General features: G+C 40.3%; 1 protein-coding gene and 1 long non-coding RNA gene across 3 annotated transcripts in view; one reads left to right on the top strand and one right to left on the bottom strand.

Moving 5' to 3' along the window:
* The window catches only part of pds5a (PDS5 cohesin associated factor A), a 23,835-nt gene extending 8,318 nt beyond the window's left edge, over nucleotides 1-15,517 (top strand). For both annotated transcript variants that reach the window (XM_019876684.1, XM_019876685.1), the window contains exons 3-33: nucleotides 2,360-2,563; nucleotides 2,665-2,751; nucleotides 2,847-2,944; nucleotides 3,489-3,615; nucleotides 3,757-3,837; nucleotides 3,955-4,095; nucleotides 4,482-4,597; nucleotides 5,093-5,187; nucleotides 5,298-5,443; nucleotides 5,566-5,717; nucleotides 5,893-6,006; nucleotides 6,938-7,019; nucleotides 7,096-7,144; nucleotides 7,238-7,377; nucleotides 7,636-7,751; nucleotides 8,136-8,241; nucleotides 8,421-8,581; nucleotides 8,662-8,785; nucleotides 8,876-9,034; nucleotides 9,151-9,219; nucleotides 9,892-10,028; nucleotides 10,216-10,339; nucleotides 10,700-10,904; nucleotides 10,983-11,097; nucleotides 11,177-11,309; nucleotides 11,404-11,523; nucleotides 11,680-11,742; nucleotides 12,148-12,293; nucleotides 13,062-13,146; nucleotides 13,227-13,477; nucleotides 14,124-15,517. In XM_019876684.1, coding sequence (XP_019732243.1) covers nucleotides 2,360-2,563; nucleotides 2,665-2,751; nucleotides 2,847-2,944; nucleotides 3,489-3,615; nucleotides 3,757-3,837; nucleotides 3,955-4,095; nucleotides 4,482-4,597; nucleotides 5,093-5,187; nucleotides 5,298-5,443; nucleotides 5,566-5,717; nucleotides 5,893-6,006; nucleotides 6,938-7,019; nucleotides 7,096-7,144; nucleotides 7,238-7,377; nucleotides 7,636-7,751; nucleotides 8,136-8,241; nucleotides 8,421-8,581; nucleotides 8,662-8,785; nucleotides 8,876-9,034; nucleotides 9,151-9,219; nucleotides 9,892-10,028; nucleotides 10,216-10,339; nucleotides 10,700-10,904; nucleotides 10,983-11,097; nucleotides 11,177-11,309; nucleotides 11,404-11,523; nucleotides 11,680-11,742; nucleotides 12,148-12,293; nucleotides 13,062-13,146; nucleotides 13,227-13,477; nucleotides 14,124-14,127 — 3,750 coding nt within the window. In that variant the 3' untranslated portion in view covers nucleotides 14,128-15,517. The remainder of the gene's footprint in view (nucleotides 1-2,359; nucleotides 2,564-2,664; nucleotides 2,752-2,846; nucleotides 2,945-3,488; nucleotides 3,616-3,756; nucleotides 3,838-3,954; nucleotides 4,096-4,481; nucleotides 4,598-5,092; nucleotides 5,188-5,297; nucleotides 5,444-5,565; nucleotides 5,718-5,892; nucleotides 6,007-6,937; nucleotides 7,020-7,095; nucleotides 7,145-7,237; nucleotides 7,378-7,635; nucleotides 7,752-8,135; nucleotides 8,242-8,420; nucleotides 8,582-8,661; nucleotides 8,786-8,875; nucleotides 9,035-9,150; nucleotides 9,220-9,891; nucleotides 10,029-10,215; nucleotides 10,340-10,699; nucleotides 10,905-10,982; nucleotides 11,098-11,176; nucleotides 11,310-11,403; nucleotides 11,524-11,679; nucleotides 11,743-12,147; nucleotides 12,294-13,061; nucleotides 13,147-13,226; nucleotides 13,478-14,123) is intronic.
* LOC109519868 (uncharacterized) lies at nucleotides 2,542-5,619 on the bottom strand. The gene is made up of 3 exons (XR_002169048.1): nucleotides 5,546-5,619; nucleotides 3,458-3,604; nucleotides 2,542-2,616 (listed from the first exon to the last, which is right to left on the bottom strand). It is a non-coding gene; the product is annotated as an uncharacterized LOC109519868 (long non-coding RNA).
* Nucleotides 15,518-17,142: the final 1,625 nt, after the last annotated feature.

The raw sequence follows: 17,142 nt of genomic DNA, 5'->3' as shown, positions 1-17,142 counted from the left end.
TATATATATATATATATATATATTTGGATGCGCTGTTTTTTTTTTCTCCTTAATCCATTGCCGAGGTATTGGATCAGAACTCTGTATCAGCATATTGACTCGGACTAGGGTGCAAAAACGTGATCCGGACATCCCCACTCGTAAGTAAAATTAATATAATCAGCTGTCTGTAAATCTGACAGTATTATTGTCTCATTCTATCATGAACGTGAATACAATATGCTTGGATCCTTGCTAGAAAACATGTTTTTACTCCCATTTGTGGTTTTGCTTTATGCATCAATCTTAATTCAATATGTCACGTAAAAAAACGACTTCTTCCAAAAAAGAGATCATAAAACAGTGTCTCAGTTCGATCCAGCAGTCTAGAGTTCATAGAAGTGGGCCTGGTTGGAAAAAAATGTTGGTGTAGATCAGACAAGGATTTTCCTTTACCTTGAATAAACGTGATGTCTTCCTGAAGCCCAAATAAAAAAATCTATGTCTATCGAGACACTCTACTTGCATTTGTTACGTCACATCCCCGTGCTACAAACCTGCCTCCTTCAAACACACTTTTGAAAAAATATTTTTTTTAGCCACGTTGAGGCTCTCTCGCACAGCTGTGATTTTAGTCTGGCTTTTAGTTCAGTTTGGTTAGCAAAATTGGCTTTGGTTAGCAAAATTGGCTTTGGTTGCAAGTAGTATTTTAACACCAACACTGCACAAAAATACTGTCGTTATTTCTTGAAGGGTAAAATGTGTTCACTTTCCTGCCTTTTACTGCCTTACTTATTGAAAGACTGATCAACTTCCATTTTGTGACTGAATATAATCAATGCACATGTAACAGAATCAACATGCATTGTGGGGGTTGACACAAGCTCCATTGTCAGTGATTGGGGCATCTGGAATGTTTCAGAGTTTAATTATTTTTGCGTGTCAGTATAAAAAAAGGGATGGTTTTGACATTGCTTCCATCTTTTACGTGAACGTTTTCAACAAGGTTTACAGTTTCAAAGGTTTTTGCACTAGGTCGTTTTGCGAGGTAACTGTGCCCTCAGTTGTGTCAATGGTCAAGTGTGAGAATAATTAACAGTTGAAACATAGTTTGATCAGCTGCTTTTAGTTTGGGCATCTAAATAGATTTGTTATTTACTTTACCGAACATTGTCAAACACTGTAAACAAATACGAAACCATAATTTTTTTCCTCTTTATTATTTTAACCTTGCAGTCATGTAATAATGTGTAATACTGTATACTGTATATCTGAGAGAGAGCTGTATAATACATTCATTCAGTGTACACCCTAATTCCTCCGTATTGGCAGCAGGCAGTTTGTGACTGCTTGTGCACAAAGGCGTACAAGTGGTGCTGTGGACTCTGTTTGCCCATCCCCCATTCCTACAAATGTCTGTCTGCTTCGTTTGCTCGCCCATACTACAGTGCTCCCTAAGTCACTCCAATGCATCAATGCAGGCTGGTGAATTGCCTCTTGTCTGCGTGTAACTGCATGATTTATGCACTAACCAATTCATGTTCATGCTGAATTCTTTTCACTTTTTGTTTTGCAACGTTGTAGCGATGGCAATGTTTTAAGTGGCTGATAAGATTTCTTGTGTGGGGCTCATTTTTTGTTCCCCCGCCCTTTTCATTGAATGTTTGCAGAACATTTGGTGCAAATAGCACATGAGATGCCTTCCTCTAAAACAGTGAAGTAATACCACACAATCGTGTCATGTTTCTTGAGTGTGAGGTCAATGCTTAATTTGGTCACAGAAAAATCCCACACAATTTACATTATGTTTGTCCTGCACAAGCTCAGAGGAGAAGAGTTTATTTTAGGCTGTATTCAATGGAAAGGAGCCCACCAAAAACAAAGGAGAGCTGCATTGAATTTTCATCTTCATTCTTGGATTTTTCTTCTTTCTATTTGAGCCTTTTTTTTAAGTGTTATTTACGTAATTTATTCATAGGAAGTCATCATTCCTAATATCGGCCAGATAATTGTGTATCCCTATTTACAAAACCTACTTTTTATTTATTTATTTATTTAAAAAAAAATGTATGTATATATATATATATTTTTTTTTTATGCATTTGTACAGAATGCCCCCCAAACCCAATCCTGGCAGTTTGGAGTTTAAGCGCTCAAATAAATTCCGTCTCACGTTTTGTCACTATTACGATGCTGCACAGATGGTGGTGAAAACCTACATGGACATGGATCAAGATTCCGAAGAGGAGAGTATATATATATATATTTTTTTTTTATGCATTTGTACAGAATGCCCCCCAAACCCAATCCTGGCAGTTTGGAGTTTAAGCGCTCAAATAAATTCCGTCTCACGTTTTGTCACTATTACGATGCTGCACAGATGGTGGTGAAAACCTACATGGACATGGATCAAGATTCCGAAGAGGAGAAGCAGCAGTATCTTGGTCTAGCACTCCACCTTGCCTCAGAGTTCTTCCTCAGGAACCCCAATAAAGATGTGCGGCTGCTCGTCGCCTGCTGTCTGGCTGACATCTTCAGGATCTATGCCCCCGAGGCCCCCTACACCTCACATGACAAACTCAAGGCGAGGAGCCTGCTTTTGACAGTGGTTATAATCTTGCACACTACAATGAGAATCTTTGGGGACATTTTGGCTGAACAAGTGATTTGTGGTTCTGTCTGCAGGACATCTTCCTCTTTATCACCAGACAGTTAAAGGGACTGGAAGACACCAAGAGCCCTCAGTTTAACAGATATTTTTATCTTCTGGAGGTGATACTCAGATTTGTTATTTAAAATACGCACAGACTAAATAATGCACAAATGTTTCAATAGAGTGTTTATGGATTTCTTCTCTCTTCTTGTAGAATTTGGCATGGGTTAAATCATATAACATATGCTTTGAACTTGAAGACTGTAATGAGATCTTCACCCAGCTTTTCAAAACCCTCTTCTCTGTGATCAAGTAAGACCTCTATTGATTCATAATATTCAACACATGTTTTGAGTTGTCATTTTTGCTTTTGTTTATTTTTGCTACAGTGAGAGCAGAACAGAATACAGTGTGAATGCTTGCTTGAAGTTAGTCAGGGCCCAAACATGCGACCAAGGATATAGATTTTATACAATGATGACCGATGGATGTCCTGATAGAATGAAATACTTAATCCTGTGAGCCAATGACCTGTTTAATGTTCCTTTTAAAATAACAAAGAATCAGATAAGATAAATTTAATAATAATAATTTCTGTAATGCTTTTAACTTGGGAGATTTTTTTGTGTAGCCATGTTGAATAAAAGAAACTACAATTATGCAATTAGTCACTTTCACGGGAAAGTCAACTATTGGTGGAAATCTGCTATTTGCAGTCAAGCTCAACCCCTATTCCCTACCAATACGTGGGTTAACTGTGCTGACTGAACGCTATGTTAAAACTTATGAATAATTTCAAAGACAATTTATTTGTGGTCCACCCACCCGTGTGTGTCTTCCTCTTTCCTTCTGGCAGCAACAGCCACAATCAGAAAGTGCAGATGCACATGATGGACCTGATGTGTTCTATCATCCTGGAGGGAGATGGAGTCACACAGGAACTGTTGGATAGCATCCTTATTAACCTCATCCCTGCACACAAGGTGAGAAGTTACACTTGAAATGCTTTTTCAATATTTCAATGTCTTCATTCATTCAAGTCATTTGGGATTTATTCAATAAGCAGAAGCAAAAGGCAATGTTGCATAATTTTCACCACTATGTTCACTTTTTTTTTTGTACAGAATCTAAACAAACAAGCATATGATCTTGCAAAGACTATCCTGAAGAGAACCGTCCAGACCATAGAAACGTGCATTGCAAATGTATGTGGCTGCATGTATACTTAATCTTGGTTATTTTGGCTATCAACCTCGTAGCGTTTATTTTTTTCTTCTGGTCTTGTTAAATAAATGTCTTTTAATGTTTTGTTTTTTCTTCAGTTCTTTAATCAGGTTCTCGTGATGGGTAAATCCTCTGTCAGTGACCTGTCGGAGCATGTTTTTGACCTCATCCAAGAGCTCTTTGCAATTGATCCTTTGCTGCTTACCTCTGTTATGCCACAGCTGGAATTCAAACTCAAGGTTACTGGCCCAGACCCATGCACACACACTCGCTATTAACTTTACACTTCACAAGTTCACTCTGATTAATTTATCATTTTTTTCTATTGTCTAGTACAGGGGTGGGCAATCCTAGTCCTGGAGGGCCGCTATCCTGCATGTTTTCCATCTGTCCCTTCTCCAACACACCTGATTCAAATGATCAGATCATCAGCAAGCTTTGTCGAGGCCTGAACAATTGAATCAGGTGTGTTGCAACAGGGACGGATGGAAAACATGCAGGATAGCGGCCCTCCAGGACTGGGATTGCCCACCCCTGGTCTAGTAATATACTTTATTTATGCATATACAGTATAGATAAAGTATGAAAAAATGTAACCCACCATACATGTTTTTGTTGTTTGCAGAGCAATGACGGAGAAGAGCGTTTGGCTGTTGTACGCTTGCTAGCTAAATTGTTTGGGGCCAAAGACTCCGAACTGGCCTCACATAACAGACCTCTGTGGCAGTGCTTCTTAGGCCGGTGAGTTGTGTGGAACCTATGCAGCCGCTGAACTGCTTCTAGTTGAGAATGTAAATTAAAATGCTGTAATTTAATGCATTTGAGTCATAGTTTGAGGTACATTGTAATACTGTATACAGGTTTATGCAATCTGGTGCCACAGAGAGCTGAGGAATCTCCCCCCAATTGTCCATTAATGGGCATTCTAAGTGCTTGTATAAGTACCTACATAGGGGCTCTGCAAAATGCTGGGTAGCCTAAGGAGCAATCAGTGAAGCATATTCATTATTGGGTATTCTTTGTGAATACCTGTATATTCATGCAGACATGACGATCAGTGCAGTATGAATGGTTTCCTGTCGTGCATTTTGCTGTGACAGTGATGTGTTGTTGATGTTGCGTTTACTGCTCTGAAAAAAGCCACCGTGTTGGAAAAGATGCCAATTCAAACATTTATCTATCTACATTCTCCTTCATTCACTATAAATTAGTTCATGAGTAACTTGTGTTGTCCAGGTTCAATGACATCCATGTCCCGGTGAGGTTGGAGTGTGTGAAGTTTGCCAGCCACTGTCTCATGAACCACCCAGACCTGGCCAGAGATCTCACAGGTGTGCACATGCCTTGATGTTTTCTTTACATACCGAGTGGATTACTTTGGTTTTCTCTGGCTAATTCAGTCTATTTCTCACTATTTCTCACTCCAAACGCCTGACTTAAGAGTTCTTGAAAGTGCGTTCCCATGACCCCGAGGAGGCCATTCGTCATGATGTCATAGTCACCATCATCAATGCTGGGAAGAAGGATCTTAATTTGGTCAATGACCAGCTATTGGGCTTCGTAAGAGAGAGGACGCTGGACAAGAGGGTGAGATAAATGCAACAGTGTAACAATGTCACAAGGCAAGGTCACATTATTCTTCAATATATGCATGAACGTGAAACGGAGTATATTGAGCATGTTTCTCACGTTTGTTTTACTCCTGCCAGTGGCGAGTGCGCAAGGAGGCGATGATGGGCCTGGCTCAGCTTTATAAAAAATACTGTTTACACCACGAGGCGGGGAAGGAGTCTGCCCTGATGATCAGCTGGATCAAAGACAAGCTGTTGCACATCTATTACCAGAACAGCATCGATGATAAGTATGAGAGCATATTTTCATCAAATCAAATAAAAATGTACCTCTATGATTTTATAGTCAGGAAGATGAAACCTTTTTTTAAAATGCACCTCAGAATCTTGATTTGTGTGAAGATAATGAAATGTAACAAGGACTCTCCAGTTCGTCCTCTTAAGGTTTCAATCTCTGTTCTGCAGGTTATTAGTTGAAAAGATCTTTGCCCAGTTCATGGTCCCCCACAGCCTTGAAACAGAAGAGAAGATGAAATGTCTCTATTACCTGTATGCCTGCCTGGACACCAACGCTGTCAAGTCAGTAATCCTGCACCTATTAGTTTTACATACCTGTTTTCTGGACAAAGTACAGTGGAACCTCAAAGATCGAACACGAGACATTCTGAGACACTAGTCAAACTATGTTTCTTGATATGACATCATAATTCCTAATATCAGCCTGAGAAGTCATGCACACACCCAACAACTATGTAGCTGTGTGGACCCTTCACTTTAGCCTGCACAAGCCTAAAAGTGATGATGTAAATGTATTGTTTAGCATTGAACAAATCAATTGTGCTCTAAAGTTTTACGCTTATATGGGCGATTCCACCAAATTAGTGCCATTTGTGTCGCCAGGCAATAAGATGAAAATACATTTTTGTAAAGCGTTCTCCACATTGATATGTACAGTATTAGGTTTAAAGTTGGCACTCTATTAGAATAAATGCCATGGCTATCGTTCCTCCATTTGATCATTTTTAATGCTAAAAAACCTCACTGATATAAAAGAAAAAGGTTTGAGATGCACCAATACACATTGTGAGTTGTTGAATATGTCTGTCATCAAATTTAGTGCTAATAAAAATGAAAGGAAAACCAATAGAACTTTGAGTGTATTTTGAGTGTGTGACAAAGAACAATTGGCACTGATTAGGTGGAATGGTCCATATTTTATAAATGTATAAAAAAAACATACAATTTGACATATATACATGTCTGTATGTGTATTTTTATATTAATTTTAAATTTGATGCAACCTCTTTTTTTCTTAACGCATTGCCTAAGTATTGGCAGATACTTTAAACAAAAGAATCTGATTTAGACTTTGGTGATAAAGTGTGATTCGGACATCCCCGTTCGGGCCAAATTTCACGATACATAATACAATTTTGATCACTCAGCAGAACAAAATCTATAGTTGTCCACCATTGTAGCTAACTTGTTACTTGTCTTTTATTCTTCGTAGGGCTTTGAATGAGATGTGGAAGTGTCAGAATATGCTGAGGGGCTTGGTTAAAGAGCTGCTTGACCTTCACAAACTGCCTGTGGTGCGTTGAATCAAAGGATCTTCATCTTGCTTCAAGCACAGATGTAGATGTAACCCAATTTTCCTCTCTCCTTTAGTCTGAAACCAATAGCAGTGCCATGTTTGGGAAGCTGATGAATATTGCAAGTCAGTAACCCATCTACTCAATAACTGCTGTTTTCATTGTAGTCAGTAACTGCCAAATAAATCAAGGCTATTTTTCTTTTTTGCATTTTTCAGAGAACCTGCCAGATGCGGGGAAAGCTCAAGATTTTATGAAAAAGTTCAATCAGGTTCTTGGTGACGATGAGAAGCTCAGAGCTCAACTTGAGATCCTCATCAGTCCGACTTGCTCTTGCAAACAGGCGGAGATTTGTGTGGTGAGAGACCATGGAACGCTGCATCTTTCATAGTATATCCCAAAAACTTAAAAATGCTGTGACACCTAACCAATCCATGAGCTATTTTTTTCCTATTCTCTCCATATTTTTAAATCTCGCTGGTATGAATACAAAACTGCCATATAAACAGTCAAACCATCATAAATATGGATATATTTTATGTATATACTTGGCCTTAATCTAGAATCTGACAAATTTACAACATTAAAACACAATCACTGTTTGTTGTTTGTACAGAGGGAGATCACTCGGAAGTTAACGTTTCCCAAACAACCGACCAATCCTTTCTTGGAGATGGTTAAGTTCCTGCTCGAACGCATTGCCCCAGTCCACATCGACTCAGAGGCCATCAGGTGTGAAAAAGTATCATAAGGAAAAAAAACAAAACTCATCGCCTGTGAAATTCTCTGTGGTGCACAAATGGAAGTGCACTGCAAGTAGAGCACGGTTGAACCTGTGAAACTTGAGTTTCAATAGCTTCATGCTCATGTTTGCCTTTGTGTAACACCGACACACCATCAACTGGCTTTTCTCATTCAGTGAGACACCGTGTGGTGGGGAAGTGTAACTGCTTTATCAGCAAGGTTTGAAGGTTAACCCTTTCTGCATGATGGAAAAACACTATTGGGACAGACAACGGTGGCTGAATAGATCATATTTTAGTATCACTTTGTAATTGTTGTAACGGCCTAAGGTTTTTTCAAACTTTTGATAACCAAGGCCTTTTTTGGTTTTAGTGCTTTGGTAAAACTGCTCAACAAGTCAATTGAAGGCACAGCAGATGATGATGAAGAGGGTGTTACCCCTGATACAGCCATCCGCTCAGGCTTAGAGCTACTCAAGGTACATGATACTAGAAAGTCATCCCATTTCATTTTTAGATTATTTTTTCCCCAATTGATTCATTGCAAATTGATCATCTGTCATGTGTTGGATGATTTGGATTCCCTAAAACAATCCTAATTCTTTCAATGGCGAAGTTGACTTTGGTGTGAATTAACCAGTCCTATTACTCCTTTTAGGTTCTGTCATTCACCCACCCCACAGCATTCCACTCATCGGAGACCTATGAGTCTCTTCTCCAGTGTCTGAAAATGGAAGATGACAAGGTGGCTGAGGCAGCGATCCAGATATTCAGAAATACCGGACAGAAAATTGAGACAGAACTACCACAGATAAGATCGTATGTATTACGTGGCACAGCGAACCTACCCCAATGCTGATTTGTCTCCTTACTCATAAATAATCCTATGCATTCATCAGGACCCTAATTCCCATTCTACATCAGAAAGCTAAGAGGGGGACACCTCATCAGGCCAAGCAGGCCGTCCACTGTATACATGCCATCTTCAACAACAAGGAAGTGCAGTTGGCTCAAATTTTTGAGGTAAAGGACCAAAAACAAATCCTCCATGTTTGAGATGCTTTCTCGGATAAAAGAAAATCTTGATGCGTTTTATGTCCTCCATACCTCCAGCCTCTCTCGCGGAGTCTAAACGCAGACGTTCCTGAGCAGCTCATCACACCGCTTGTGTCACTAGGCCACATCTCCATGTTGGCACCAGATCAGTTTGCTTCACCAATGAAGTCCATAGTGGCTAACTTCATCGTCAAAGACCTCCTCATGAATGACAGGGTGTGTGCAACGTGTTTCCATTTTATAATGGTTGATTATGGATAACTGATTTAAAGAAGTGGTAGTATTATGTTAAAAATAAAGCTTAGGTTTATATTAGTTTTTTGTGTCTTTAGTCAGTGGGAAACAAGAATGGTAAGCTGTGGACCACTGATGAAGAAGTTTCACCGGAAGTTCTGGCTAAGGTGAGACACACACACACATACACACACACACCCCTACACTTTAAAGCACAGGTGTCAAAAGTCCGGTGCTTGGGGGCCGGTGTCCTGCATGTTTTGCCAGTCCTAGTGCTGGCTGCATTCGGAAATGAATGCCCCTCCAAACACACGTGTACAGTAGTGCACCGGCATCAAAGTGACTTTCCCAGCGCGCCCTTTCTCATAATCAGACAAGTACGATATGAACAGAATATGGCAATAATGAGCCCACTGAAAAAATCTAGTGGTTGGTCAATGGCCGTGCCTGCATTGCAAGAGAGTATTAGTTCACGACACTTGCATTGTATGAACATTGAAGGAATTTGAATGTAACTATCAAGGATGCTATCATACTGCTTTGGGTCTCCGGCAAATAAACATTTCCAGTGCACTGCAAGAGCAGCAACTTGGCACATTAAACTGCATTGCAATGTGCCCAAGAACATTTTTTTTTTTTATCGACCAATATGAAGTAGTTATATCGTACGTATTACTTTTCTGTCATATCGCCCAGCTGTAGCTGATTTAATTGAATAAATTAGAACTTTTAGGTGTAAGTGGGATATATTGATTGTGCAATGAAAGAGGCACATTAAAGCAATACATGCTCCCCGTGTCTCACTATTCATCTAATCATTTGTGTTCATCTGATCTTAGGTCCAGGCCATCAAGCTGCTAGTACGTTGGTTACTAGGAATGAAGAACAACCAGTCCAAATCAGCAAACTCCACGTTACGCTTGCTGTCAGCAATGCTGGTTAGCGAGGGAGACTTAACAGAGCAAAAAAAGATCAGGTAACGTTCAAGTCAACGACCTGCTGACAAATGCTTCTGATCCTGACATATATGTTCCCCTACAATTTTTTTTTCCCCTCCTCAATCTATCTGCCTGACCTGCTACCAAATGGCCTAGTGGTTGGGGACCACTGCTCTAGTTTTTCACTTTGGGTTCTTTTTTCTTGCCATTTCTTTTTCTCTGCAGCAAATCAGACATGTCTCGTCTAAGGCTGGCTGCAGGTGGCGCCATTATGAAGCTAGCCCAGGAGCCCTGTTACCATGAAATCATCACGCCTGAACAGTTCCAGCTGTGTGGCCTTGTTATCAATGTCAGTCTCTTCTTCATTTGGCATTTCACAAACGTATTAGTGGGCTGCATTTCTTGGTGAGAACACCATTTAGGAGATATTTTCAACAGGTGTTTTTATTTGCCGTGAGGTAGAACTGAAGTCACAATTGGAGGTGTTTCTCATATTCTGACTCCCATGTAGTTACATCAGGTTCATAGCTCTGTGAGATGCAATGTAATTCTTCACCACCAGTCTACCTCATCAACAAACACGGTTCGTTTAATACCTCTGACAGTGTCAATCAAAACTGAGCCATATTTGGAACAGCGTTGTTTTTGATACAGCTCTTGCATTGAATTTTACGTGTGTACCTAATGAAGAGTTTCCTTCTGCATGCAGGATGAGTGCTACCAGGTGCGTCAGATCTTTGCTCAGAAGTTGCACTTGGCTCTAGCTAAACTCTCCCTGCCACTGGAGTACCTGGCTGTCTTCGCCCTGTGTGCCAAAGACCCGGTGAAGGAGCGCCGCGCCCACGCCCGACAGTGCCTACTCAAGAACATCTCAGTGCGCAGAGAGTACATTAAGCAGAACTCACTCACTCAGGGTAAACTTGGTCACATGTCGACATAACATGGTCTGAAAGATCACTATGATCACTCAGCTGATCTCTTTCTTTTCACAGAAAAAATGGTCTCCTTCCTTCCAGAGTATGTTGTTCCTTTCATGATCCACCTGCTGGCTCATGACCCAGACTTCACGAAACCGCAGGAATATGACCAGCTCAAAGACATTAAAGAGTGTGTAGCGGGTGATACATTTTTGTGTGGTTTGCTTTTAAGTGACCGCTACTGAGCCATGTTTTTACTTTGCGCTCAGGTGTCTGTGGTTCATGCTGGAGGTGCTGATGACCAAGAACGAGAATAATAGTCACGCCTTCCTGAGGAAAATGGTGGAGAACATCAAACGGACCAAAGATGCGCAATGTCCTGAAGACACGAAAGCCAACGAGGTACACGGAGCAACAAATGCGAAGGAACCAACTAATATTGGCACAGAGACGTTATTTTGTAGTCTTTCCTCATGGTGTGGTGTTGCATTTTCAGAAGCTGTATATCGTGTGTGACGTCGCTCTCTTTGTCATCGCTAACAAGAGCACCGCGTGTCACCTGGACTGTCCAAGCGACCCCATTATATGCCCCACATTCTTCCTAGCGCTAGACAAGGCAATGAAACACTCGTCTCTTCGCCTTTGAATAACATTGTTGATTTTCTTGTGACGACACACTTCACATACATGTCATTGTGCAGTAATTCACAGCAGATGTAGTATATTGTCTTTTACTCTGGTTTTCTTCTCTCTCTCTCTTCTTTTTCATCAGGATTTCAAAAATGACAAAGACTATTTGTCAGGAGAAATGCGACAAATGCTGCTTACAGGAAAGGTGAATGTTGCAAAATATCGGTAAAGTTGTTTCGGAGCATTTGAAAGTGATGTCTGCAGCTACAATGTTGCACCTAAAACACTCCAGACATATGAAAGCACAATATCTGAGAGTGTAATCACAATTGAAATTTAAGCTGTGGAGTCCTCCCATTTCCTGCCGTCTCTGGTGGCAGTGGTCACATGAGGGTTGTTGGTGGATAACCATTCTGCATAACAACCAGTCATTCACTTTCTGAGACCTTTTGAAATTTGTGCGCAACCGCGAAAAAGATGTGACTGTTTGTGAAAAGATGTGACTGTTTGTGAAGTCTAAGGTTTTGTTTTGTGTTTTTTTTTTAAACAAGCTAAACCGCTGTAGTAGTGCTTACTATAGCCGACTATGTTCGTTGTCCTTGTTCTGCAGCCTAAACAAGCTCCGGTGTTGGTGACTGTCAACAAAACTCTAACTGTACCGGGCAGGAAGATCTTTAAGACCCAGGTAGTCTCCGATACAAGTAATACCAGCACCAACTCCTCGCCGCTTAACTCCTCCACTGTCAACAAGAACAGGTACACTCTCCTAACTATTGTATAGTGCCCCCCTGCCCCCTTACAGTTGTATTTTTAAAAAGTGTGCTTTAATTGGTTCAAATGTGTTCAGAACTGATGCAAAGAGTTCACCGATCACCAGCAACTTTCTTTGTTAAATACGATAAGCGTTCTGTTTGGCGACTCTTCTGTCACTCGGCAGTTTCTTCCCCCAACGAGTAGCTGCACCTCAGGGCACTTCTTTTTAATAAGTATATAACTCGAGGGATCTTACAAGCCACAACACCAAATGCTAAGATTGAGCAGCTGACAGCTGTACTGCAGGGATGTGGACATCGTATTTTAATTTCTACTGTATGTAATAGTTTTATTTTTCATGTTAATATGCAGTCGCAAAGTTTGGTCACCCCTGCTGTACTGCATGATGTGTGGTGGGAAAGGTATCGCTAAGCTTCTGCTTCACCGTACTCCTTTTGGGCTCTTACTACCACATACTCATTATTGTCTGGAAATGTATTGTCTGCAGTGCACCATGCCCAACTAAACATAACCAAACCACATTATAGTAGGTAATATGAATGTTGTCGATCAGATCATTTTCTTGAAAAGCAACGGAGGGTAGAATTTAGATTTAAATATACACATTATTGATGTAAGCCAGGGGGAGCTTTCCTTCCTTGACTTACCAGCAGCCGCAACTGGTATGCAGTGATGAACAGTGGTGTCAATACAAACACACTGGCAGTTGAAAGCCATGTGCCATTTATCTTTGTGCTTTTAAACTTGCAGTAAAAGCATCACAGCCACAGAGCCTCCAGAAAGTCAAACGCAAGAAAACAATGAGAACCCAGTCATCAAGGAAGACATAAAGAAGGTACTCACTGCTAGAGGTATTGATTGGCAACAAGTACAGCTCATACTATATATTCACTCTGCCTTCTCCTGCTGTTGTAGATCGAGGTGAGTAAGAACATGGCTGCCGATGCTGGAACAGATGCGCAACCAGCGAAACGGCGTGGCCGGCCACCCAAAGCGGCTGTCGCCACTTCTCCTGCAGCGGCAAGCAAAGAGATGGCATCGGCAGGCGGCGGGGCCACAAGAGGCAAGAAGAGGGGAGCGGAGCCCAACTCCAACCCAGCAGAGTCCATCAAGGTGTCAAAGCAACAGAATGACGACGGGACAAATCGACAGATGGATCTGCAGAGGTAAGGGTCCTACAAAGACGAGCTAACATTGTGTGTTTCTATCCAAGTGTCGACTCAAGTAACAGTTCAATACAATGGCATTTTGTCAATGGTGAATGAAAACGTGTCCAGGAACAACAAACTCATTTCACCATTGACAGGGAGAGGGGGTGAGAGAGAGTGTCAATGCGTCTAATATTACATACGTTAAAAGTTGATTCTTTATCTGAGTGGCATTGATAACTTTGAGTGCAAATGTACAGTGTCAAATAACATTAATTAAAGATAAAGCACGCCCCCCACACCCTGCAATAAATGCTTCACCTCAATAGATGGCCTGGTATTCTCTGCTCTTGAGTAAATGCACATCTCAGGCCACTGTATGAGGAAATATTAATTGTGACGATTATGGATACCAACGAAGTTGACTGTCCATAGCTATCGGCACGATCAAAGCATGGAGCAAAACTTTTGTGGACACTTGTCAATGGAGAATCCATTTTAAAAGCAGGAAAGATTTCAACTTGTTACTGGCACAGAATAAGGAGCATTTTAAAAGAAAGTCATAGTTGTCATGGACTGGACATAGAAGATTCTAATTGGACAGCAACACTTGTCAGATTTTAACAAAAGGGCTGACTTTTCCATTATGCTTGTTTTGTTCAAGGTAAAGGAGTGGAGCCCCAACTGTTGGAGGACCTGATTTTTTTTCAAAGCCTCCCAGGCCATCATACATGTTCCTTTTGCTGACTTCCTGGATGTTTATGGACCTTTTTTTTTTTTTTTTTAAATCCGTCGCACAGATCTACATTTTATCCACACGTGGACTATCATGACATCCTAGAAGGTTCTAAACACGCTGTAGTTATCATTTGAAGCTCATTGTATGTAGGTCTTAAACTTGCCCATGTTTTCCCCCTTTTGTTTTTTCTTTGTTTTGTCACGCTACGCTGCGCTTCTTTTGTGGAGACATTTTTATGGGGAAAAAAATCATGGACATTTTACAGAAATTTTAATCCGGTAAGACTCTTGCTTATTAAATTCGCTGGTAAAAATCCTCCCATGTGACTCTTGGCTTCTTCCTCAATATTCTGTATCCAGTGGTACCACGACTTACGAATGACCCAACATTTGATTTTGTGGGGAGATTTGGTGACCAGTTTGGTAGACAATAAACAATTCAAGAAAGAAGCTTCAAGCTTTTTAAAGCCACTTCTAGTTAAATTTACTCTCAGGCTAAACCCCCCAAGTTCCCCTCAAAAAATTATTTGTCAATTTAATAACCACATCCCTTTGAAGGTCTCCTCGCTTAATGGTAACGCACCATGCAGAATGCCATAGAACAGCTAATAAACAGCATCAGTGGTGGTCTTGCAACGCTTTAAGAAACAGATATTGTAGCACAAATGGTGCAACAACAAAGACAATGTCACTACTCAGATGGATATTTATTATTATTATTGTTATTATTATTATTATTATTGCAGTGTACTGATTCAGTTGTGAAACGTTTGCGTCTCCATTAAACTCCCCTTGGTGGCCAAAGCATGCACTCTATAAAGGAGCAAAATTTGGGTCTAGAATGGAATATTTGCATTTCCATTCATTTCAACAGAGAGACGATTTGAGAAGTGTTTTGAGTTACTAGAGTGGTCAATCGTAAGTCAGGGCACCATTGTACTGAACATTATGCTCTCCCCAATTCCTAGCGCAAACAAACGTGTACTTTGTAAATACTAATGAACAGCTTTAAATATCAGTACAAGACACTGCATGGAACGTTGGATTTTTTGAACTAATGTTTAGGTGACTCTTTAATGGCTTGGACTTCTTTGTTACAAGGCTCATCTTTTTCTGATGGACCAAATGAAATGGCGATTATGTAGTGTAACCTGCTCCACCAAGCCTGGTCAGGAACTTTTGCATAGTTTCATTTGAGTTGAATTCTTTTGTTTGTCCAAGTATGTGACTTTACTTCACCCTGGAGTGCATAAATGGTAAATACTACCATGAAATTATTTTTCTGTCTTTTTCCTGTTTTATAATTAAATGTAGTTTATACCTTTTTTTGTCAATTATTTGTCCAGGCACTTCTGAGCCACTGCATGCGCAACATTTTAGCATAGCGTGCATACTCTCACCATGATGCTTACTTATTACACCCCAAAGTTTGATGTCAAATCTTGCACCTATAAAGTTTTGTACTGTATTTGAAATGTACACACACTGAACATTTCCACACAGTAATGTTATTTCGTCACCTTTTTCTTTCACCCACAGCGAAGTCAGATGTTGCCTCACACATTCCTCATCCTGCAGTTAAATACTTGTTTGACGGCAGCAGGTGCTTTCAGCAAGTTTACAACCCTGAACCTACCATTAGTGCATTTCATTACAACTGTACCAAATTTGTTAAAATGGTTGCTCCCCTCTCCCTCTCTCTTTGTCTCTGTTTTTTTAAAGCATGTGTTGACGTTATGTATAAAATAGTACACAAACAGAATTGGGGAGTTACATTTTACACATGTAGATGTGCTGTAGAAAACAGATTGAGTCACAGAAAGATCCATGCCACACCAATCACAGCAGAAAATATGAAAATTCTGGAATTTCAGAAAGTTCACTTTAAATTGATGAAATCCCGAGATGAAGAAAATATAACCATACATTTGTATTTGTCAGCATGTTTGCCTTTTATTTGACCTTCAAAAAAGGCATGAAATAAAAAGCACCATCACAAATCCTAATTAGAATGTCATTGTTTACAAAGAAAGTCCAAATGGAAAATTGCTTTTTAATCACGCAATGCTGGACTTTTTTTTTTTTTTGAAACAATAGATTGCAGCCATCATCAATGCATTCTAATTAGGAGGCTCTTTATCAAGACTATTGGCACGGATGTGTGTGTTTTTGACAGACCATTGCTAATACTTTTGGCATTAGCTATCCAGTAAAGAATTTTTTGTAAATGCAGTATGGTAGGCAAGAAAAATGGTTTAAAAAGTAAACATACTGAAACATACAGTTTCTATCGACTACGCTTTGGTAGGTAAGGCTGCTATTGCTGCATTCTCTATGAAATTGGAACATGGGGAAAAAAATAAGACTCGCGGTGATTTCATGTCCATTCTTAGTTGATGTATCAGTGGATCATTGTCATTTCAATACCCCTCAAGGTGTACCATATGGAAGCCAAACAAAATTTTCCAGAAAAAAATAGACCTAAAAAAAATGGGGCCATCTTCTTGACACCATGCAGGACTCTGTGAACATCCAAAGGATGAAGTAAGTGTACTTTGTCTTTACTTTGGCTTTTCGTATGACATCACAAAGGCAACCGCCGTTTATTAGCCAACGATAATACCTGCTCAACATCGTCATACACATTTCAAAGACAAATACAAATCAAAGTACGGCCCAGGGGCCATATCCGGTCCGCCCACAAGTCTCTGACTAGCCTTTAGTGACCATGAAGTTGCGTCGAACTTGTTGCGAACTTGGCGGCGTCTTTGGTGATTTTTTTTTTCCAAAAACGACGATCTTCATCAGATGTCAGATTTCTGACGGGATTACAGTACAGTGGTGACGTTTGCCTGACGCGTGTTTGTTTACTCTTCAGTGTACACTCGTGCTATACTGTGATTGGACGCGTGTTCCTATGTCAAAGGCATTGACCAATGAGCTGC

Source organism: Hippocampus comes, unplaced genomic scaffold (genome assembly GCF_001891065.2).
Source record: "Hippocampus comes isolate QL1 unplaced genomic scaffold, H_comes_QL1_v1.1 scaffold51, whole genome shotgun sequence".
Lineage (NCBI taxonomy): Eukaryota > Metazoa > Chordata > Actinopteri > Syngnathiformes > Syngnathidae > Hippocampus > Hippocampus comes.
The sequence above is the reverse complement of the archived record's forward strand: the minus strand, read 5'-3'. Positions and strand labels throughout refer to the sequence as shown.